The sequence below is a fragment of the Lonchura striata genome, chromosome 9 (assembly GCF_050655825.1).
Source record: "Lonchura striata isolate lonStrDom1 chromosome 9, ASM5065582v1, whole genome shotgun sequence".
NCBI classification, from domain to species: domain Eukaryota; kingdom Metazoa; phylum Chordata; class Aves; order Passeriformes; family Estrildidae; genus Lonchura; species Lonchura striata.
In genome coordinates, this window is record NC_140711.1 from 23,346,809 (window position 1) to 23,365,648 (window position 18,840).

General features: G+C 37.4%; 2 protein-coding genes across 5 annotated transcripts in view; one reads left to right on the forward strand and one right to left on the reverse strand.

Annotated features, from left to right (window-relative positions):
* Positions 1–18,840, reverse strand: part of SENP5 (SUMO specific peptidase 5) — a 163,242-nt gene that overhangs the window by 131,315 nt on the left and 13,087 nt on the right. The gene's annotated exons all lie outside the window — the stretch shown is intronic.
* KNG1 (kininogen 1) lies at positions 244–17,110 on the forward strand. 3 transcript variants are annotated; one of them, XM_021543794.4, is made up of 11 exons: positions 244–503; positions 3,379–3,489; positions 4,398–4,482; positions 6,676–6,848; positions 8,538–8,645; positions 10,869–10,950; positions 11,450–11,616; positions 13,044–13,151; positions 14,128–14,217; positions 15,549–15,708; positions 16,057–17,110. In XM_021543794.4, exons 1-11 carry the CDS (start codon positions 309–311, stop codon positions 16,242–16,244), a joined length of 1,467 nt encoding a protein of 488 aa, XP_021399469.2. In that variant the 5' UTR covers positions 244–308; the 3' UTR covers positions 16,245–17,110. The 3 variants fall into 3 exon arrangements, with proteins under 3 accessions (XP_021399469.2, XP_021399475.2, XP_031361481.2); XM_021543800.4 differs by having other exon boundaries at positions 15,549–15,702; XM_031505621.3 differs by having other exon boundaries at positions 15,549–17,110.

An 18,840-nucleotide genomic window follows, 5' to 3' on the forward strand; every position in this document is an offset into this window, starting at 1 on the left:
TCTCTTTTGCTTTACTTTTCCTAAACTGGTCCCCAGCTGCAGCCATTTATCCTGTTATCTTGATGGCAGGTGGATAACCTTAGTGTCATTCTCGTGAACAAACAAAGTTTATTTAGATAAACTCAGAAGTTTATTTGTAGTATAAACAGGGTATGATGAGAACCAACCAACCCCAGCAACCCACTCATTCTGTTTACTTAACTACTGCTCCTGAAAAAGAGAAGAGGTGACTAAAATCCTGTCAGGCATTCCTTTTCCATTTGGTTCTTAAAGAGCCTTCTAATTCAGGGGGCCCTTTTCATCCAGTTATGAGGGCTTTCATTGTACTAGTACTCTGCTGTAGTTTTTTCTCTAGCAGAGCCATTCCTCTTGCATTTGAGTTTTCGGACTGTGATGACCCTGATGTCTTTCAAGCTGTTGATGCAGCACTGAAGAAATACAATGGAGACAGGGAAACTGGTAACCAATTTGCTCTATTCATGGTGATGGAAGCCAAGAGAACTGTAAGTACATTTTGAAAAAAAAAAAAAAAAAAAGCTGGAATTGTTTATGCACTCTGAATCAGCTTATCTCCATCTCATTTGTAAGGGGGCAAGCATGGTAGCAAAGTGTCTTCCAAAAATGTTTTTAAAAAATCAAAGTGACTTGCACAGTAAGATACTTGTTCCCCTGACAAGCAGGGGAGTATATTATGTTTTTATCAGCAGAACTCTGTGTGCTGCTGAATTGCTTACTAATGTAAGGACTAAAGAACAGAAAATTTCTATCACCAACACAATTTGTCTTACTATTCCACTCTGTCCTCTTTTTTTCTTTATTGGGAATTCTACCCCTTTCCATCATGTGTAGGGTTTTCAGACCAATGGCAAAACCACACTTATAAAAAATATTACTATAATCTTGACTTGGGAAGAGCTGGTGCCGCATATGAAGAGGAATCACCTGATAAAGTTTGGCAATATTCTGATTTGTTTGTGAATACTATGTGATTGACACCATTCCTAAGTCACAGATCTATCTAGAAGCAGTAGGTGGTATTTTAGTCTAATAGGGTAACAGCTAAAATTACAGAAGAAAGAAGAATGCAACACGATCCTTTGCCTGGAGTTCTTCTATATAGCCTTAATCTAACAAAAGAGTATTTACCTCAGAGAGGTATACAAAGATGGTATTACCATAATAATGACAAGCATTATTTCACTTGAAAATAACATTAGCTTTTTTTTCTTTTCCTACTGGATTGGATTTTCAGATGTAAACCACAAGAAATCCAGTGTTAGACAGAATATTTTGCACTCCAAAAATCACAGGACATTTTTACCCAGACAGAAATTGACCTCGGAAAGGAGCCATATATTGCTAAACACTTACAGCAAATTACCCACATCTCCTGGCACATGCCCTCTCATGTTCCTGTTTACACAGGAAATTTTAGCATGTGGAGACAAAGAGTAAAATCAGAAAACCCTTTAGATGATTAATATTAAGTAAATTAATAGTCTCACTGAACATTTTTAACGTTCCCATTCTTAACAACAGCCACATGCAAATATCTCTATATTAGAGGTGTAGTACCACCTACCTTCCTTTTGCTGGTGTTCCCAAAGGGGAGACAGGAGTTTCAGAATTTTATCTTAAACAATGCTATATTTTCAAGAATACATATTTATTGCAATTATTATTCATCTTTCCTTCTCTAGATAGCCATCTTTCCTTAAAAGATACAAAGTGGAAATCAATTATAACTTTGAGTCATTGATCTGATTATGATATTAAGTAAAAAACAGAGAAAAGGAATCTGCAATTGAAATTTCCCCATATTTGAAATGCTTTTTCTAAAAAGAGTATAGATTTTACTTCTCACTAGTCTCACAATGTTGAATGCATTAATTAAATAGCTGGTTATTACATATTCATGTACATTAATTATTGATAAGGTAATAAAACATAAAAGCTTACTAGTGAAAAACTAAACCTGCCCCAGTTAAAGGCATAGCTGTTCATAATAGTAATGCAATAAACTAATAGCAAATAATACAGAAACAATGCCTTTTCTTACATCGTTTACTTACTGAACTGGTTAATTGCAGATTTAGAAAGCTGTAACAGGGAACAGAATTTGGCTCTTTTTAAATCCCAAATAGTATAATCTGATGTAATTCCATAAAAGTCAATTTCTACCTGCTGAGGACTAAGTCTATTATATTTTTAGAGCCCCTTTTATCCTTTTTTACAACTATTATATGAGGTACCTTTACACTTCTTTGTACCTATAGCAATACACAACAGGAATTAAGAGAAGGCAGAATATAATTCTGTGTCTACTACATCAGCGTAAATCTAGTATATGCCAACCACATCAGCTCAGCCTCATTTTTTTGGTAGCACTAAGGCAAGAATTATAATTTAATCCTCCCAGCAGAGACAGAGAAAAATAACTGGATATTTTAGAATCATCAGTGCTAAACTACAGCAGCTGCCTGTTTGTATTTGAAAAGTCACATTGTCAGAGCATTTTCAGTAGCTGTAAAAGGTTAGTAAGCTCTGACTTCATATCTTCTCTAGAGGATGAACCACAAACCTTACAGTATTGTCACTGTCACCTGTAGACACAGGCCTGCTACCTGGTTTATGGCAAGGAGAAAATGCCCACTACTGATTTACCAGATTCTGAAGTACTTACAGTGGCCAGGCCAAACTTTGCTTAATGTTTTTTATTTCATCTTATGGGATTCCTGAGGCTGTCCTGCCCTGCAGCCCAGCCTCCAATGCCTGTAGAAAACCACAGGCACTGCTCAAGGCTGTCTCCAGAGCACATCCCTGCTCCCCCCTTCCCGGGCAGGCCGGGCAGCTGAAGTTCCCTGGTACCACAGAGCAGGGGCTGTTTGGGCACTGCCAGGCTGCCTCAGGGCTGCTGCCTCTGGGCTGCCAGGGGAGCTGTACAGAAAGAAAGTGGACAGATCTGGGAGGAGGCCAAGACTGAGAGTGAGGGAGTCAGACAGGAGCACAGTCCAAGCTGGTAATTATGCTAACTATCCAAACAGCCACCCAAAATGGCTTTTTTGGAGCACATTTGAATGAGAGTATAAAACCTAACTACTTCTTTTTGGTTCTAAACCCATTGGTACTACAAGTTAAAATGAAGGCAGTTAAGCGTATTGTATGCTTTATATCAACATATTGTCACAGTAGGTAAGGGCTAAGTAATATAATTAGGTAAGTTAATATTTGAACTACCAAGATCTGAGAGACCAGCAGCTAATGGGAAACCATACTATAAAACTTAAGGTAACTAAGGAATAGTATTTACTTTTTTGAAACTCCTATCTTTTAACTTATTACCATGCAAATGATGACATGGATGTTATTTTAATCCAGGCAGGTCCCGACCCACAGTTCTATGTGAAATACCGAATACTTGAAAGCACTTGTGCCACTGAAGAAAACAAACACTGGCAACACTGTCATTACAAAGTATCTGCAGAGGCTGTAAGTATCTGTTCTCTTTAAAGTTCTCTGCAGAAACATAAGGACCAAGACTGCAATTGCCTGGGGAAAATACAGCAGAATTAACTTTTTAAGCTGCATTGCTTTAGAGAGCTTATATGACTACAGTACAGAAATGTTTACAGCCCCAAAGTTAACCATTATCGTCCTGAGTTTTCCGGTACAATCCTGAATATATGCAGAAAGGAACATTTCAGTGCTTCAATATGAAGGTTCACAATAAATCCTACATAAGATTTGTGCACTGTGAGAGTGTAAGGACTGTAATACTTGGTATTAATTATGTATAATGGAAGCTTGCACAACCAAATACTGACATGCAAGCCACTATGACAGAAATTTAGGCAGAGGGCTTTCAGCAGTGCCAAGCATGTCTGGCTCATGCTACCGGAGGGCACCCAGGGGAGGTAAAATGGGGGCACACACTGCAGGGACACTGCACATTCCCAGGGCATGGCACTGCTCTTTCCCACAGTGCACAGGAAGGGATCATGGTGGCAATATAATTTGAATCTATGTGAAATGCCATGGCCATTGCTTCATACTTTGTACTAGTAGAGAGGAAAATGGATAAATACATAGCTTATACAGTCTTTAGTCATGGGCATGTGTTCATTTCCATTACTCTGACTGTAAAGCCTTTAGTTAATCAATGCACATCATACAAATACAAAGCATCATTCAAGTAATCTGCTCAGTTTGTCCCCTACTTTCCTCACAATCAACAAAACTGATCCTTTTACAGTAACAAAACTGTTAGACATTACTACAAACATACACATGAACCTCTTCCCCAAAATCAGTCTGCAATGGTCAACTGTGTTCAATAGCTAAAGCACTGTGTTTTTATTTAGCAAGTTTCAGACAACTGTTGCCATATGTTTTTGCAGAAAACAGGAGAATGCACAGCTCGAGTTCATATGAATGATGCTGATAAAACAACTAATGTTTCACAAGAGTGCAAAATTTTCTCAGGTATGTAACTATTTGAGACAGCATTCAACAAATACACTTACAAATAAAAATGGAATAAAAAATGGAATAAATAAAATACTGAGACTTTCAGGTAATTTTAAAGGTAGAAGCTCCTTATCATTCTAGTCAGACATTTATAAATAATACTTTGTAAGCAACTATTGGTTAAAGATAAATTTTAACTTCACTGTTATACACATGTAGACTAAATCAGTGAAGCACAGGCAGTTTCTGCCCAGGGTAATAAAATTCAGCATTTATGTGTAGTGAGTTTCTTCAAGCACTAGAATTATGCCAAATTTGCTTAAGACCAAAAGCATACTAATAACTTAAGAGACTGGATGCAACTTGTCACACTTCAGCTTTCTGTCCTTACATTTTTAAACATAAAATTGTCCAAGGAATTACTGGAAAATACTTGGTATGACAAAATTGCACCTTCATTTTCTCCAAACTGAAAATTAATGAATTCTTGCTGTTAAAGTTTACCAAAACAAATATTTACCCCAAACAAGGAAAGAAAAAAAAAATTTACAAAATAGAAATCTGGCAGTGATATAATTATGTAAGAGACAGATCTTTTACACCTTAACAATAGAAGTACTACATTTTTCACCTATAAGACACTCATATGACTATTACATTCTCATAGGAATTCTCCTTATTAAGAAGAAATCACATTGTTTTAAAGATTTCCAACTGAGATCTCTATGCTTGGTGCTCTGAAAGATATACCCAAGTTCACTTTAAAATATCCATCAATTAACTACAGAAATATTCTCCCCAATTTCTGAGATGTTTGGCAGCCGGTATATGCTTTTTGTTCCTAGCTATCTTGTTTAAAGCTGAAATGGCTTTGCCTACACTGTACTTCTAGGAACTGCAGTATAAAGTCCATGTTCTGCATTGAATAAATGCTGCATTTGTAGGGTAATGGTGACACCTAGTTGCCAGCAAAAGTTGTGTGAATCCCACAGAGAACACATGGGAAATTTGCATTTGTATCTTTGCTTAGAAAGAAAAAAATCCCCATATATAAATTAAACAAATCAGGTATTCAACCTAAGGAACTAATCTCTTGTTACAAAGTAATAACAACTCTGGCAAATAATACATGTTTGTTCAGCTTAGTCCTTACAAAAATGCTGAGACCACAGCTGGTCTAGAAATGGGGGTGCTGCTGGTTCTGCTTTGTGACTGCTTACTGAAAATGTGGTCATACTTTTCTGTGAGGTATCTATTTGTCATTACTGAGTCAACATAAGACATACTTTGATCATTCCTGACAGATGAGGGATTTCTCCACTGTATTGGTACCACACTGTTCAGCCTCTTTGGTGGAACAGTTCAATCTAACTGACCCTGGACTGGTTTCCTGGCTGGTGCAAACTGGCATAACTTCCTCTAAGCCAGTTTATGCCAGCTGAAGATCAGGCACGTAAATTTGACTTCAATTCCACAGAGACCACATATTGTCCCACTTCCATTCTCAAGCTCACTGACTTGTGAAATTAATTTATGTACTGAACTATAAAATTAATTTATGAAAATCCAGTCCATGATTACTAGAAAGGAAAGAGAGTTAATAGGATTAGTAGTAGGAAACAGGAGTTTGAGCATCCCTGTCAAGCTTGTCTATTCACAGCCAATCCAGCTGGTTTAGCCTGAAGGTAGCACCAAGTGGTAACTGGCAGCCACAATGACTGGTAGGAACAGAAGAACAGTCCAACTACAGTCCCTGGGGCACTCAGAGTCACAGCAGCTCACACGGGTGAGCCCAAACTCCTCTGCTGAAGTCCCCACCCTGAAAAGTGGTGAGGACAGCAAGCAGCTGCACACTGTGGGTGAGCTTTGAAGAATCTGAAAACCACCCCCTTAGTTCAGCCTTCCTGGCTGAATGAGTAATGTACCTTCCTTAACAGTGTCAAAACTACATGCAAGATTTTTCTGAAATTCAGTAATTGCTGGAATGGGGTTCACTGGACCCTAAGGTCATGGATGGCCCCTGCCACTACAACCAGAACATGTTCCTAAATATAAAAATGTCTTTGTGGGCCTTGAAACTGGAATATAGGGCTTGCTTATCTCATCAATTAAAAGCAGGAAAAGTTCTTGCTCACTCCCAGATAGGAAAACTGAAAACCTAAGGCTGTTTTGCATGAAACCCTATAATTTTTGGTTTTTCTTTTCCAGATGTGTCAAAGATAAGACTTAGTGAGGCTCCATGTCTTGGATGCTTTCATCATATATCAAATGATGGCTCAGAAGTGTCAGAAATTCTGAAAAAAGCCATTCAAAAGTTTAACAAGCACAGTGATGAACTCGCCCTTTTTAAGCTTGTGGAAATAAAAGAAGCTAAGAGACAGGTTTGTGCATGATTTTTCTCTAAATTTTACTTAAATAATCCAACCCAAAGCATGTATCTTGTTTGTTTTTTGTATGTTTCTGATAGTAAAGCATACAAAATGCATATATAGGTAGGCTCAATAAATAATTATCTTCATTTATAAGGAATCATTAACAGTTACCTACTGGATACAGAGCTCTCAACTGATAGCATATACACCTTTTTTTTTTTTTTTTTTTTTTTTTTTTTTTTAATCTGCAGTTGCTTCTAAGCAGTGTCTAGCACCAGTTTATTTCCATTCTGATCTGGCACATGCAACCTGTATCATCTCAGACCCTCCTGGGTATTTCTTTTAGCCTTGCCCTGAGGCTCCTACAGCAGCAGGTCCCTCCTAGGGGCTAAGCCAAAGCTGCCAAGCTGCACAGATGTCTCTCGCACTCACCAGCCTCTCAAACAGCAGCAGGCATCTCTGTTTTTGCAGGCAATAGGGCCCATTTGTTAGCAGCTGCTATGTGCTATAGGACAGGTAAACCCCACATTGCAAAAATGGGTAAGAGAACCCAAAACCCCAGCATGCCACTTACTGCAAGATTTCTGCTCATGGGAATATCTGCTTTGCAAGAAATGACTACTCATGTTGCAGAAATTCTGTGTCATCTGGTATTTCATACAATAAGGCCCCTGTGAAAAGGCCTCCTATGGGTTGGTGTGACATTACTAGAAAGTAAAGTTTCTTATTTGGCTTTTAACTAGTGTACAACCCAACAGTAAACACAGACCCTTTTCTTTGAACCTGTGTATATTTACTAAGCCAAAAAGAAACTTCTAGTCTCATGGCAGCTTGACTCATGCTTTAAACCAGACTGTCCTTGTTATATTTACTGACAGCAGCAATCCTCTTTGCTGAAAGACAAACTTGCACAACATTTAAGCCACATGACAAAGTGTTGCAGACAGACTGCAATCCAGCAGCTGGAAAGAGAACCATCATGTCACCTCTGGCAAACAGAGAAAAATCAGAGCTCTCCAATTGATCAGGGATAACAAGTTCTTATACTTGATTGTTTTTCCTTTTTAATACAATGTTACCTGGCCCAACACTATGATTTGGAGATGTTTCATGGGTGAGAAGAAGTAGCCACTGTTAGGAAAATGGAACAGCTTCCTGGAGAGAAAAATTTTAGAAAGGGTTATGAACCTGGAGAAAACAGTGTGTGTGGGAAGGTAAAGCCCAGGATAGACACAATTATGGGTAGATGATAAATGCAGAACACTCAACAAAAATGATGCCAGCAGTATAAAGTTACATTATTCAGATACTGTTTTACTGTGTCCCATGCTCAGGAATGCAGGACTTGCCAGGCTGTGTTACTGTAGTCATCTATCTAGACCAGCTTCCTGTCACAGGCAGTAATAAGTAACAGATCTTTGGAGGAAAGGGCAAGAAACCCAGCAGTGTGAGGCTGCAGGCTTGCCAGAAGTGGACACCAAATACAAAGTGCACTTCTAATAAAAGCAGGATTTAGTTGACATTTTGTACTGCACGGATGTTTTTTTGCTGTCCACGAACAATCTGTGGCTTAATGTGTGAAGTGGTTTGATAGGTAGAAGGCAATAATTGTGTAGTTTTGCTTTCTTTGCTAACATCATGTAATAGTTTAAAGTTTGCATTGTTTTACATAATATATAACCTAAATATCTCTCCCAGGTGGTAGCTGGATGGAATTATGTAATTAGATATGAAATTAAGGAGACTAATTGTACCAAAGACCAATTCCAAGATTTAACTCCAGAATGCAGAATCACTTCTAGAGGTGTAAGTAATCTCAAAAATCTGTTTACCAAGAAAATATCACATTAATAATTGTGATCTGACTCAATAAAATACTTATATTCTTGCTTCATTTCACAAATAAAGTTTAAATCCAGTCTTACACATAACTGTTTATGTAACTAGGACATCCATGTCTTCTGAATCAGTGACTAAGAGGACCACTGAAAGGTTTATGGATTACACCACAGAATCTAACCACTTTTACCCAAATAATAAATCCCTTGAGAAGTTTTTATCCAGGTATTCCAGGAGTTACTCATGTACAACCCAAGAAGTGATAATTAAAATTAGCACAATTTCCAGCCTAAGACATATTTTCTCAGAAAAGTCAGTAGCTGAATTATTACTTAACCTTTACCACAGTCCAAATAATAGCTTCAAAAGAAATTTATTAACATAATTTATACATAATCCAGCTAAACACTTCTGTAAACACAGGTACTCTCTTGGCTTCACTGACCTGGATCTGAAGGAGCTGTACCAAAAATAGAGGCTTCCTTTCTCAACTGACCTCACTGAACCAGCTCATGAGGGCATCAGAAAAATGATTTTCAAACACAAAACAAATGGCAGGAATGCAGAGTCACTATGAGCAGTGGTGGTAAATGGGAGAGGACAGAATGGCATCCATTTTGGCTGCTGAGGAAATGCACCATTGAGTGTTACTTTCAAGAGCCACTCCTGTTCAAAAATTAATCCTTGTTCATCTCAATAATGTTTCAGAAGTATTGTTCAAAAAAGGAAAGAATGACAGCACTAGTAAATAACAGAAGCATGAGAGTGAGACTAGCTAAAGCAAATCCCTCCACTACCCATGTGCCTTTAAACCTTAACCAAGTTACTTAACCAGCCTGAGTCTGAGTTTCCCCAGCTGTCACCCAGAGGTGATGACTTCTGTCACCCCACCTATTGCAGGAGCACTGCCTCACCCACATACTGCTTTGGTCACACAGGGCTTCTGGTATTAGATCATAAGCACTTATCCCCTGAACTTGCCAGTAGATCATTGACAGATATTAGAATACCATATTTCAAGAATATTCCATACCTTGGAATGACCAAATTCCAAGGAAGTTTTCTCATACCTTTATTTAGCTCTGTACTGTTAAACTTTAAATGGGAGGGCCAGGATCGCACCTTGTATTCAACACACATATGAACCACTGAGCTACACTGGGACATTATGTCAATTCCTTTAACCTGGATAATAAGCTTTGACAATATTCTTCATCAGTTGTCCTAAAATACTACTAAGTAGATTTTTAATAATTACATTTTCAAGTAACTGTCATGGTTCTAAGGTCTGAATTTTAAGTCTTCCTTCTTATTTTGGGTTTCTTTAGTCTTTGATAAATGATTTCACCAAAACCTTTCTTAAAATCTCTATATATCAAGAGATCTCTTTACCCACCTATGCTGATGCTTTGTAGAACTTTGGCAAATCTGCAAAATATGACCTCTGCTTACCACAAAACCTCAGTTTTTCCTGGATGTATTCATTGCCTCTAGTTCTTTGCTTATTACTGTTTTTAATCACTGGAATGGTGGAATTGGGTTTAGGCTGTATAATCTTCAAAAAACCCCACTATCAATATCTGCTTTCTTCCAGCTTTAAGATATCAAGGCTGTTGTAAGTTACAATGGTTCCTTTAGAAGACCTGAGAAAATACAAGAAACTCAGTAATGTTTGATTTGATAATTGTGTGATTTTCTTTTAGGTCTTTACAGTTTGAGACAGAAATTCCATAGAGTTCTCCATAAAATATGATTTTGGCTTGTAGACATTCTCATTTTTTTTCTTTAATGAACACGTACAAATAGTTAATTTGGCTTTTATTTTAGGGTGTTATTTTCTTTGAGTAGTCCTTTTGAACTCTGATTATTTATTGTCTCTGCAGACTGTCGAAGAGGAGAGGAGAGGAGAGGAGAGGAGAGGAGAGGAGAGGAGAGGAGAGGAGAGGAGAGGAGAGGAGAGGAGAGGAGAGGAGAGGAGAGGAGAGGAGAGGAGAGGAGAGGAGAGGAGAGGAGAGGAGAGGAGAGGAGAGGAGAGGAGAGGAGAGGAGAGGAGAGGAGAGGAGAGGAGAGGAGAGGAGAGGAGAGGAGAGGAGACATGCTTGACTTATTCTGTTAGCAGGAAGGTATTAGGATGTGAGCTTGCTCATTATTTCTAAATAACAAGGATCTGTTTTGCATTTTTGACTCCAGCGTGTAGCTAAATGTGAGGCCAAAGCATTTCAGAATCTTCAGGCAGAGATCGTAGACACTGCCAGTGACTGCAAGCTTCCAGGTATGTCCTAGGCACTACCAGTTTTGAAAGTTCCACAGTTTTCAGTGTCTTTTATTGTTATGTATTGTTACTTTTTCTCCAGCCTATCTGGACACAAATATTGTTCCATGTATAAACACTGCATTCTTACCCATTCAGACTAGATTTTACTCAACACAAAAATTCACTGCCAGTTACATGCACCTCTTGTTTCACCCAAATCAGATCTTTCCATATGTGTAGCTGTTCCCTCTCCATGTTTTCTGACAACCTACAACTGGCATATGCAATTCTTGAGAACTGTTGTTAAATGTCCCATGTGACAGTAGGTGCTGATGTTAATTTAGATAACCAAGATATGATATTGCTGATCATGTAAAACTAAAATATATTTTGTTTTTATTTCATAGACCCAAATATGAAGAGTTCCAGAAAGCAGGGCTTTATAACTGTTTTTCCCAGCCTTTATCTACATTGAATCTTTTGTTTCTTAGATCTGAAACCTGTTGTTCTCTTTCAGTCGAAGAAACGGTAGTTGCTGCCAATTGCCGAGGTTGTCCAAGGATGATCCCAAATGACAGTCCAGAACTGAAAGAACTACTGAAGGTTTCTACAGAGAAGTATAATTCGGAGAGCAATGATGACTTCTACTATAAAGGTGGAGAAATACGATCAGCAACAGTTCAGGTTGGGATATATCACAGAGATGAGGAACAAACATGACATTATTATTGGCCTGAGCTGAATGTTACCTAAAGTTTGTATTTAGATTTGAAATAATGTTTTTGTCTAAGTGCTGATACATGATGTAACTGAAATATCCATGCAATTTTTCATGTAAAACCTAATCCATTCTGGCTTGAATTCAAAAATTTTCCATCCCTTGAATTTTCTTTTTTTCTTAAAACAAAATTATTTTAAAAGGATGTGAAGAAGGTTGGGTCAGGGCATTTGATTTCTATGTATCTACCCTATTTTTTACCCTCATAACATACCTTAGACTTTTAAAGTATAAAAGTTTTATTAGACAGGACTACTCCCTTGATCCACCACACCAATACTCTCCACTTTATTTTAAGCAGTGTCGACCCTACAGTTATTGTATTGTCCAAAATGAGGCACCTTAATTTCTCTTAAAAATGTGTTATTTAATATACTGATTGTGCTGCCAATAATACTCTAGCTAGATTCAGAAAAGAACATCTGTGCATAACTTAATACATACAGATAAATAGAACTTGATAAAGGATGAGGAATCAGGGGGATAATATTAGTCAGCGTTTGCATATGCCTTGTTTAATGTCTCAACACATCAAAACAGAAGTTTAGGATAGAACTGAAAATTTGACAGTGGAGTAGTTCAGAAAATACTTGGTCATAACTACTCCTGAGCATGAGGTATCTCTGGAGAAGACACTAAAAACACACCAGAATTTTTCCAAACAGCTCGTATTATCTTACTGATAATATCTGTGCCTTTTCCTCTTTCAAACTTTTTTCTTCCTTATTACTTTTCCTATCATGACTGATATTAGCATGCATACACCTTTAAAATAGATTTCAGGGAAATAGAATTTCATGTCTTGCCTGATGTCCCCGAAGGAAGATATATTATTTCAAGCTCTGTGAAAAATACTATGAGAACTCATAGCAGGCACATTCTTGAACCCATGCAGTTTCTCTCTTTAATGCGTTTGGCAAATAGGTTCATTTTCAACTAAGCCTGTTCATCACACACTTTGTTTTACTCGCATTCCACTTTTCTGACATCGTATTTGGCTCTCTACAGTGCTATCACTAATGATTTCATCTGTTACTAATGAAATTACTACAGACATTTAATAAATGTGGCCCCAATATTATTCTGACCTTTTCTGTTTCCTTCAGCTTCAATGCTAGAATTTTTGAGAATAGGAACTGGAGTAAATAAGTTACTTGATTAGAAGCAGATAAGTTTACTGCCAAATATTTTAATATTGTTCTTCACATATGCTGGCCCAGTGGTTAGGACTTGTAGAATACAAGTAGTATAAGCTTGTAGAAAATCATCTTTCCTGTGAAACTTTTTTAATAAAATGCCTTTAGTGCAGAAAGCTTTCTTACTCATTTTTCAGGTGGTTGCAGGAAAAATGTATCGAGTAAAATTTACAGTCTGGAAGACAAACTGCTCTAAGAGTGAGTTTGAAAAACTTAATGAAGACTGTACAGCCACATCAAACAGTGTAAGTAATGATAATCTTGCCAACTGTAATGTTTCTAATGGACAAATTCATTTGCATCAGAAACTGTAAATGATTAAGTAAAATCACATCCTGGGTTCTGTTACCTCTTTCAGTAAACTTTTGTTCTAAGAAGAAGGGAAGCTTTCACTGTTTGTAACCCAAGTTAAAAACTCCTGAAACTTGAACTGTGGCTATGGGATCAGTGCTCACTGCAAAACCAAAGGAACTTTCTTTTGATAATAATCAATCAAAGAAAGGAGAGGAAAAAGCTGCTGCCAAATGAAATAGCTGCAATACTCCTTACTCTGTGGACTTGCAGTTAAGGAAAACATGAGACTGAATTGTTACTTGTGAGCAAAGGAATGACATTTCTGGAGTGCATGCCATGCTGTTGATAGTGAGAAAATGTGCTCTGGACACTGGAAAGGAATGCTGATAGGGCCAGAAACCACTGGCAAGGGGGTCGTTTGGGGAGAGGGCCTTCATCTACCATCTCTTTTCCCACCATATGAACAGTGCTTTCCTGTGAGATTTTAGAATTTGTTAGTGCAGCAGGCACTAAAAAGAAAAAACAAGGCTTTATTTAAATTTCCCAATTTCCCAATTATTAGTAGAAGAAACACCATAAATAAAAAATATTTCTTAGGAGTATCATGCAAAAAATATTTCTTAGGAATATTATGCAGTTAATGCTCCAAAAGTGATGGAGGTGAAAAATCCAATTTTCAAAATTTAATCTGAAATCCAAATTTGAATTAAAGTGTTCACAAAGGCATACTGCAACCTTGTAAAGCTAAGCTGTGATGTGTCCCAATACAGAAGTATCCACCACTAAGATAGATTTCATAAATACTTGGTAAAGGTTCCAAGGATTTTAAAGTATTATTTTTTTTAAAGTTTCTTTTTTAGGCTCAAGTCTCTTCCTTTGTGTATGAAGTTTTGTTGCCTTAATGTGTTGGTTTTGTTTTGTTAACAGGAATCGCTGTCATGTGACGCACAAATTCACGTGATGCCGTGGCTGGATAAAATCTATCCCCAGGTGAACTGCTCTGAGGAGCACGAAGTGGTAAGATTCTTCTTCATTACCCAACCTATTAAGTAGAGCATAGGATTCTTTATCCATTCCAAATTATCCCATATTTTATACCAAAAATAAAGGAACACAGTTCTCTTAACAGCCTCACTAATGTCACACTCTTTTCTCTCACTCTTTAACCTCAACAACCTGTTACATCAAAGCAGTTTCACCACAAGGTGAGACAATAGCTAACAGGGGAGACACTGGGACAGGGAGAAGTTCTGGCTGTTGCTGTTCCTCTGCACTCTCAGTTAAGCTCTGGAGTATCAAGCCCCATCAAATCCCCCAAATTGCTACTCATACTAGGTTTAAAAGCTGAAATAAAAATTTATTTGCTGGCACAATAATTACACCCCACCAACTTCCAAAGCTCTGTGAACCTTTTCATATGAGTGGAGTGGTACCTGCTGCAGCTGTCAGTCTCTGCACAAGGATCTTCCAATTTCTTATTACTCAGCTCCATGATGGACTAGTGACACTGAATAGAGGCAGATTACCCTGCCCTCATAACTAATAACTTCACAGTACTCAGCACCTTCATAACTACAATATTCATTTGTTATGTATCAACTAATGTCTCTCCTCTCTATTTTCACTACAATATTTTATCCATATCAACTTTCAAATTTAGCTTCAATGCAAATAACTCTTATCTGCAGCTAGACAATGATCAGAGACTTTGGTGGAGAGAAATGAAACTCGTGTTGTACAGTGACTGTACACCATGCATTCACAGCCTTTGTCTTCCAGTTGAACACTGATGAGGGAGTAGAGATGACTCAATAACAACAGAATGTTTGATATTATCAGCTTTAATCTCTGTGTGTTATTTCCAGGCAGTATTCTGAAATTAATATGTCAAATCTAGAAGTAAAAATTTTAATAGTTACATTTCATATAACAAAATTACACAGATCTTCTGTATATTCTGCCAATGATGTTATTCAGAGATGTCAACTTTCAGCATTCTAACAAGTGCCAGGACATTTAGTCCTAGAATCCAACTGTATTGTTCATAAATTAAAACAGACAGTACATGTGTTTTGCTCTCTGTAGTATAATTCCTCTCTTACACTGACAAAACTTCAGTGATAATCAAAAAACTTCAGAACTTTTTCTTTAGCTGCTAAAATACTCCAGAATTATTTGGATGTTTATGTTTGTACACTTATCACAGAAGAGATACTTGTTTAGATTTTAGTTTAAAAATCTGCTAAGTGATTCATGTACTGCAATGAACCAGCTTCTGAATTTCCCACATTTGAAGCAATTGTTCTGTTTCATGTAACAAACGTGGCTACCATTGCAATGTTTTTTAGGTGTTCTTTGCAAGAAGGCCTCCTGGATTCACACCTTTCCGGAGCACTATGATGCTAAACCAGCCACATATAGTTTCACATGCTGATAAAAATGAAGGAGAAAGTCAAAGCCCTAGCACAGAAACGAGGAAAGACAATGGAGAGGAACCAGAAGGTGAAGGTGAACCTGAGCACAAGCACAGGCACAAACACAGGCATAAGCACAGGCATGGAGTTAAGAAGGATCATGACAATGACAAAAGGCATAGGCATGACACTGGTTGTGGGCGCAGAAGTGGCCATGGGTGTGGGCATAAAAAACACAGTAAAAAGAATAAATATAAACATCCAAACCCAAAATCTTCTGAGGAGTCAAATGAAAGGGGTTTTAATCAAAATGAAACCCTCCCATCATCTACTGCTGAAACAGCACTGGAGCTGGTTAGTACAGGGGTTGCAAGGGAGGAAACCAGTAAACCTGCAGAACCACTAATTGTTCCTGATACTTCTTTATTTAATGGGTTGCCAGATCACGCAGAATCTCCTCGCCCCAGATGTCCTGGAAAACCATGGAAACAACTTGTGGGCTTTCCAGCCCCTCCTAGCTTTCCCAGAGAATTCACAAATGAGGATCTCTTGCCTTCTGCAGCAGAAAACATCAATCCAGCTACAGAAAACAACGAGGAAGACTTTGATCTCGGAGATGCTTTAGTGTAATTCAAACATTGCAGGCTCCTTTTCAGAAATGTTACAAAGAAAATAAGAAGAATGCTGCCTTTTGAAATGTATAAAACACAAAGAGGCAAAAGCTCATATTCTGTTAACTAAAATACTCAAGTAGGTCACCAGCACTTCTGGGGACCTAAGACCATATCGCAATGCTGTGTATTTGCATATATTTGCAAATATGTAAATCTGTGTAAATAATCTGCCTCAGTTTTCTATAAACACAAACTTAATCACTGCATCAAATCCTACTGTATTATAGTTAAAACAATGGCAGAAAGAATTTTGCAGATTACATAAAGAATCTCAACCAAATATGGGTAAAACAAGACAATATAGAACAAGGGAGCCTCTCTTAGATATGTGAAATATTTTTTCTCTAGTTTACTGGACTGAATCATTTAAAAAACAAAATAAAACAAAGGAACTTCTTAAACTGTTAATTTCTTTAAACGAATCAATATTGTTACCAGTCTATCACTAGCAGTTGCTCTGTTGGATGAGATAACAGGGACAGCTGAGAGAATCCTAAATAAAGCAGATTTATTATTCCCTATACATATTATGTTAACTTCCTAGAGAAACACATTGATTGCCAGATTTTCATTCAGCAGAGATACACAAATACTACAGATCAGATGACAAAATTACGAACTCTTGAGACACCTAAAATTTGTATGCCTTTGTCTATATTTGTATGCCTAATGCCTATATGCCATTATTAGATTGTGCATAATTTTGAGACTGGACAGATTTTTCTATTCTAGGTATCTTCCAAAGGTTGAGCTTTTGGTGCAATGTATTAGTTAAAGAGCACCAAATATTTCTTGCAAAATAAAATATGTTTTCCCTCTGTATGGATGTGAGAACTTATTCAGCTGAAAAAAACCCCAAAACCACACATAAATAAATAAATAAATACTTCAATGCCAGATAAGTTCACCAGTTTGAAATGCTACTCCATCCTGTAAAGAGTGACAGGGCGAGGTCCTACAAATGATAATACTTCATTGATTTTGTTCTAAAAGACCACATTACTTGAAACCACAGTGGAAATGCCCTTCACCACAGCTGCAATTCTGTTCATTCCAACTGCTAGGATTGCTGTAGCATCAAGACTTTATACTCAACAGCTGGGAATGGCTCCTTTTGTGTGCTGTGCTTCTACAGTCAATGAGGAGGCACTAAACAGAGGAAATTTACTCAGACAAGGCAAAAGAGATGGGAACAGGATTGGGAGTCTTGGCATAACAGGCAAAGGATGATCTGCAAAGAGGAGATAGCTACCAAAAAAGGTCAGAGTACACAGAGGTGGAAAGAGCACAGGCAGGGTGGCATGATATGGCTGGGGTGAGAAGAACAAAAGAAAATAGCAAATTAGTGGTAAAAATTGAAACACAGTGAATGAGATGGAAAAGCGTGTGACAGTACAATCATCAATGAACTGTAAAAGACAGAACTCAAGAAATGGGGCAAGAACAAAAATAAAAAAGCAAGAGAGGGGGTCTCTGTGTAGGAGAGTCCCCAGCACATCACAGAACAGAACTCATACTGCCTGAATCGAAGCATTCCCTGACAGTGTAAACACACCTCCTGTTCTCAATGCCTGGTTCCTTTTATTCTAATTACATTAGAAAATTCATTACTATGTATTGAAAAAGGAAATCTAAAATTAGAAACAGTGCCTGTGAGAAAAAATTTAGCATGGTTGTGTGCATCTGAAATTTTTTTTACACAGTATAACTGGCTGCCAGATAGGGATGGATGGAGGCAGACAGATATCTATCACAACTGATGGTATCAGAGCCATTATACTTCCTTTCTTTCTGAAAATAATAATTCAGAAGTTGTAAAAATTAGCTGAAGCCAAATTTTAAAGAAAGATGCAGTAATAATAACCCCTGGATCCATCACTAATCAAATCCAGCCTTTATAATTCATTCCTTTCCTTGCAGCATAATATGCAAAGGCTATCTTCTTGTTTTGACAAGAACTGAACTTACAAAGCTATGCCAATGAAAACCTTGAGAGTTATCTTTAGTTCTCTACTTCTTTTCTTCTGAATATTTGATTGGTATGATTTCGGCTGTAACTGGAAACTCTTTGTGTATACTGAATTACTAACAGCTCAAAACAGTTCTTCTTTAAATTACAGTAGCAACTTAATAATTAATACAAAATCACAGTAAAGACATAAAGAAGCAAATATAAGAAAAGCAAAGTTTTCTTTCCATTTCCAGTCTCCCTGATGTGATGAAAGGACTGTCACACTCTTGATGTATTCTCCCCACAGAGCACACATACACAACCACGAGTAGTGAGATACAGGACTGAACTGTCATTTACCATGTGCTGTAGTGATGATGTGAGGTTCCATTATTAACACAAAAATGACAATTTCAATTTGTTTACATAATTTACAAAACTAAGTACTTTTAAAAAGTCATTCTGGAGTAAAAATCAGTGTTCCGTGTGTCAAAATTCTGAATCAGAATGTTTGGATATTTTTGGAACAGTACATTTCCATTCCTTATTGACCTGCTCCCACAGAAAGTTTCAATTGTCACAAAACAGCACTTTCAGATGG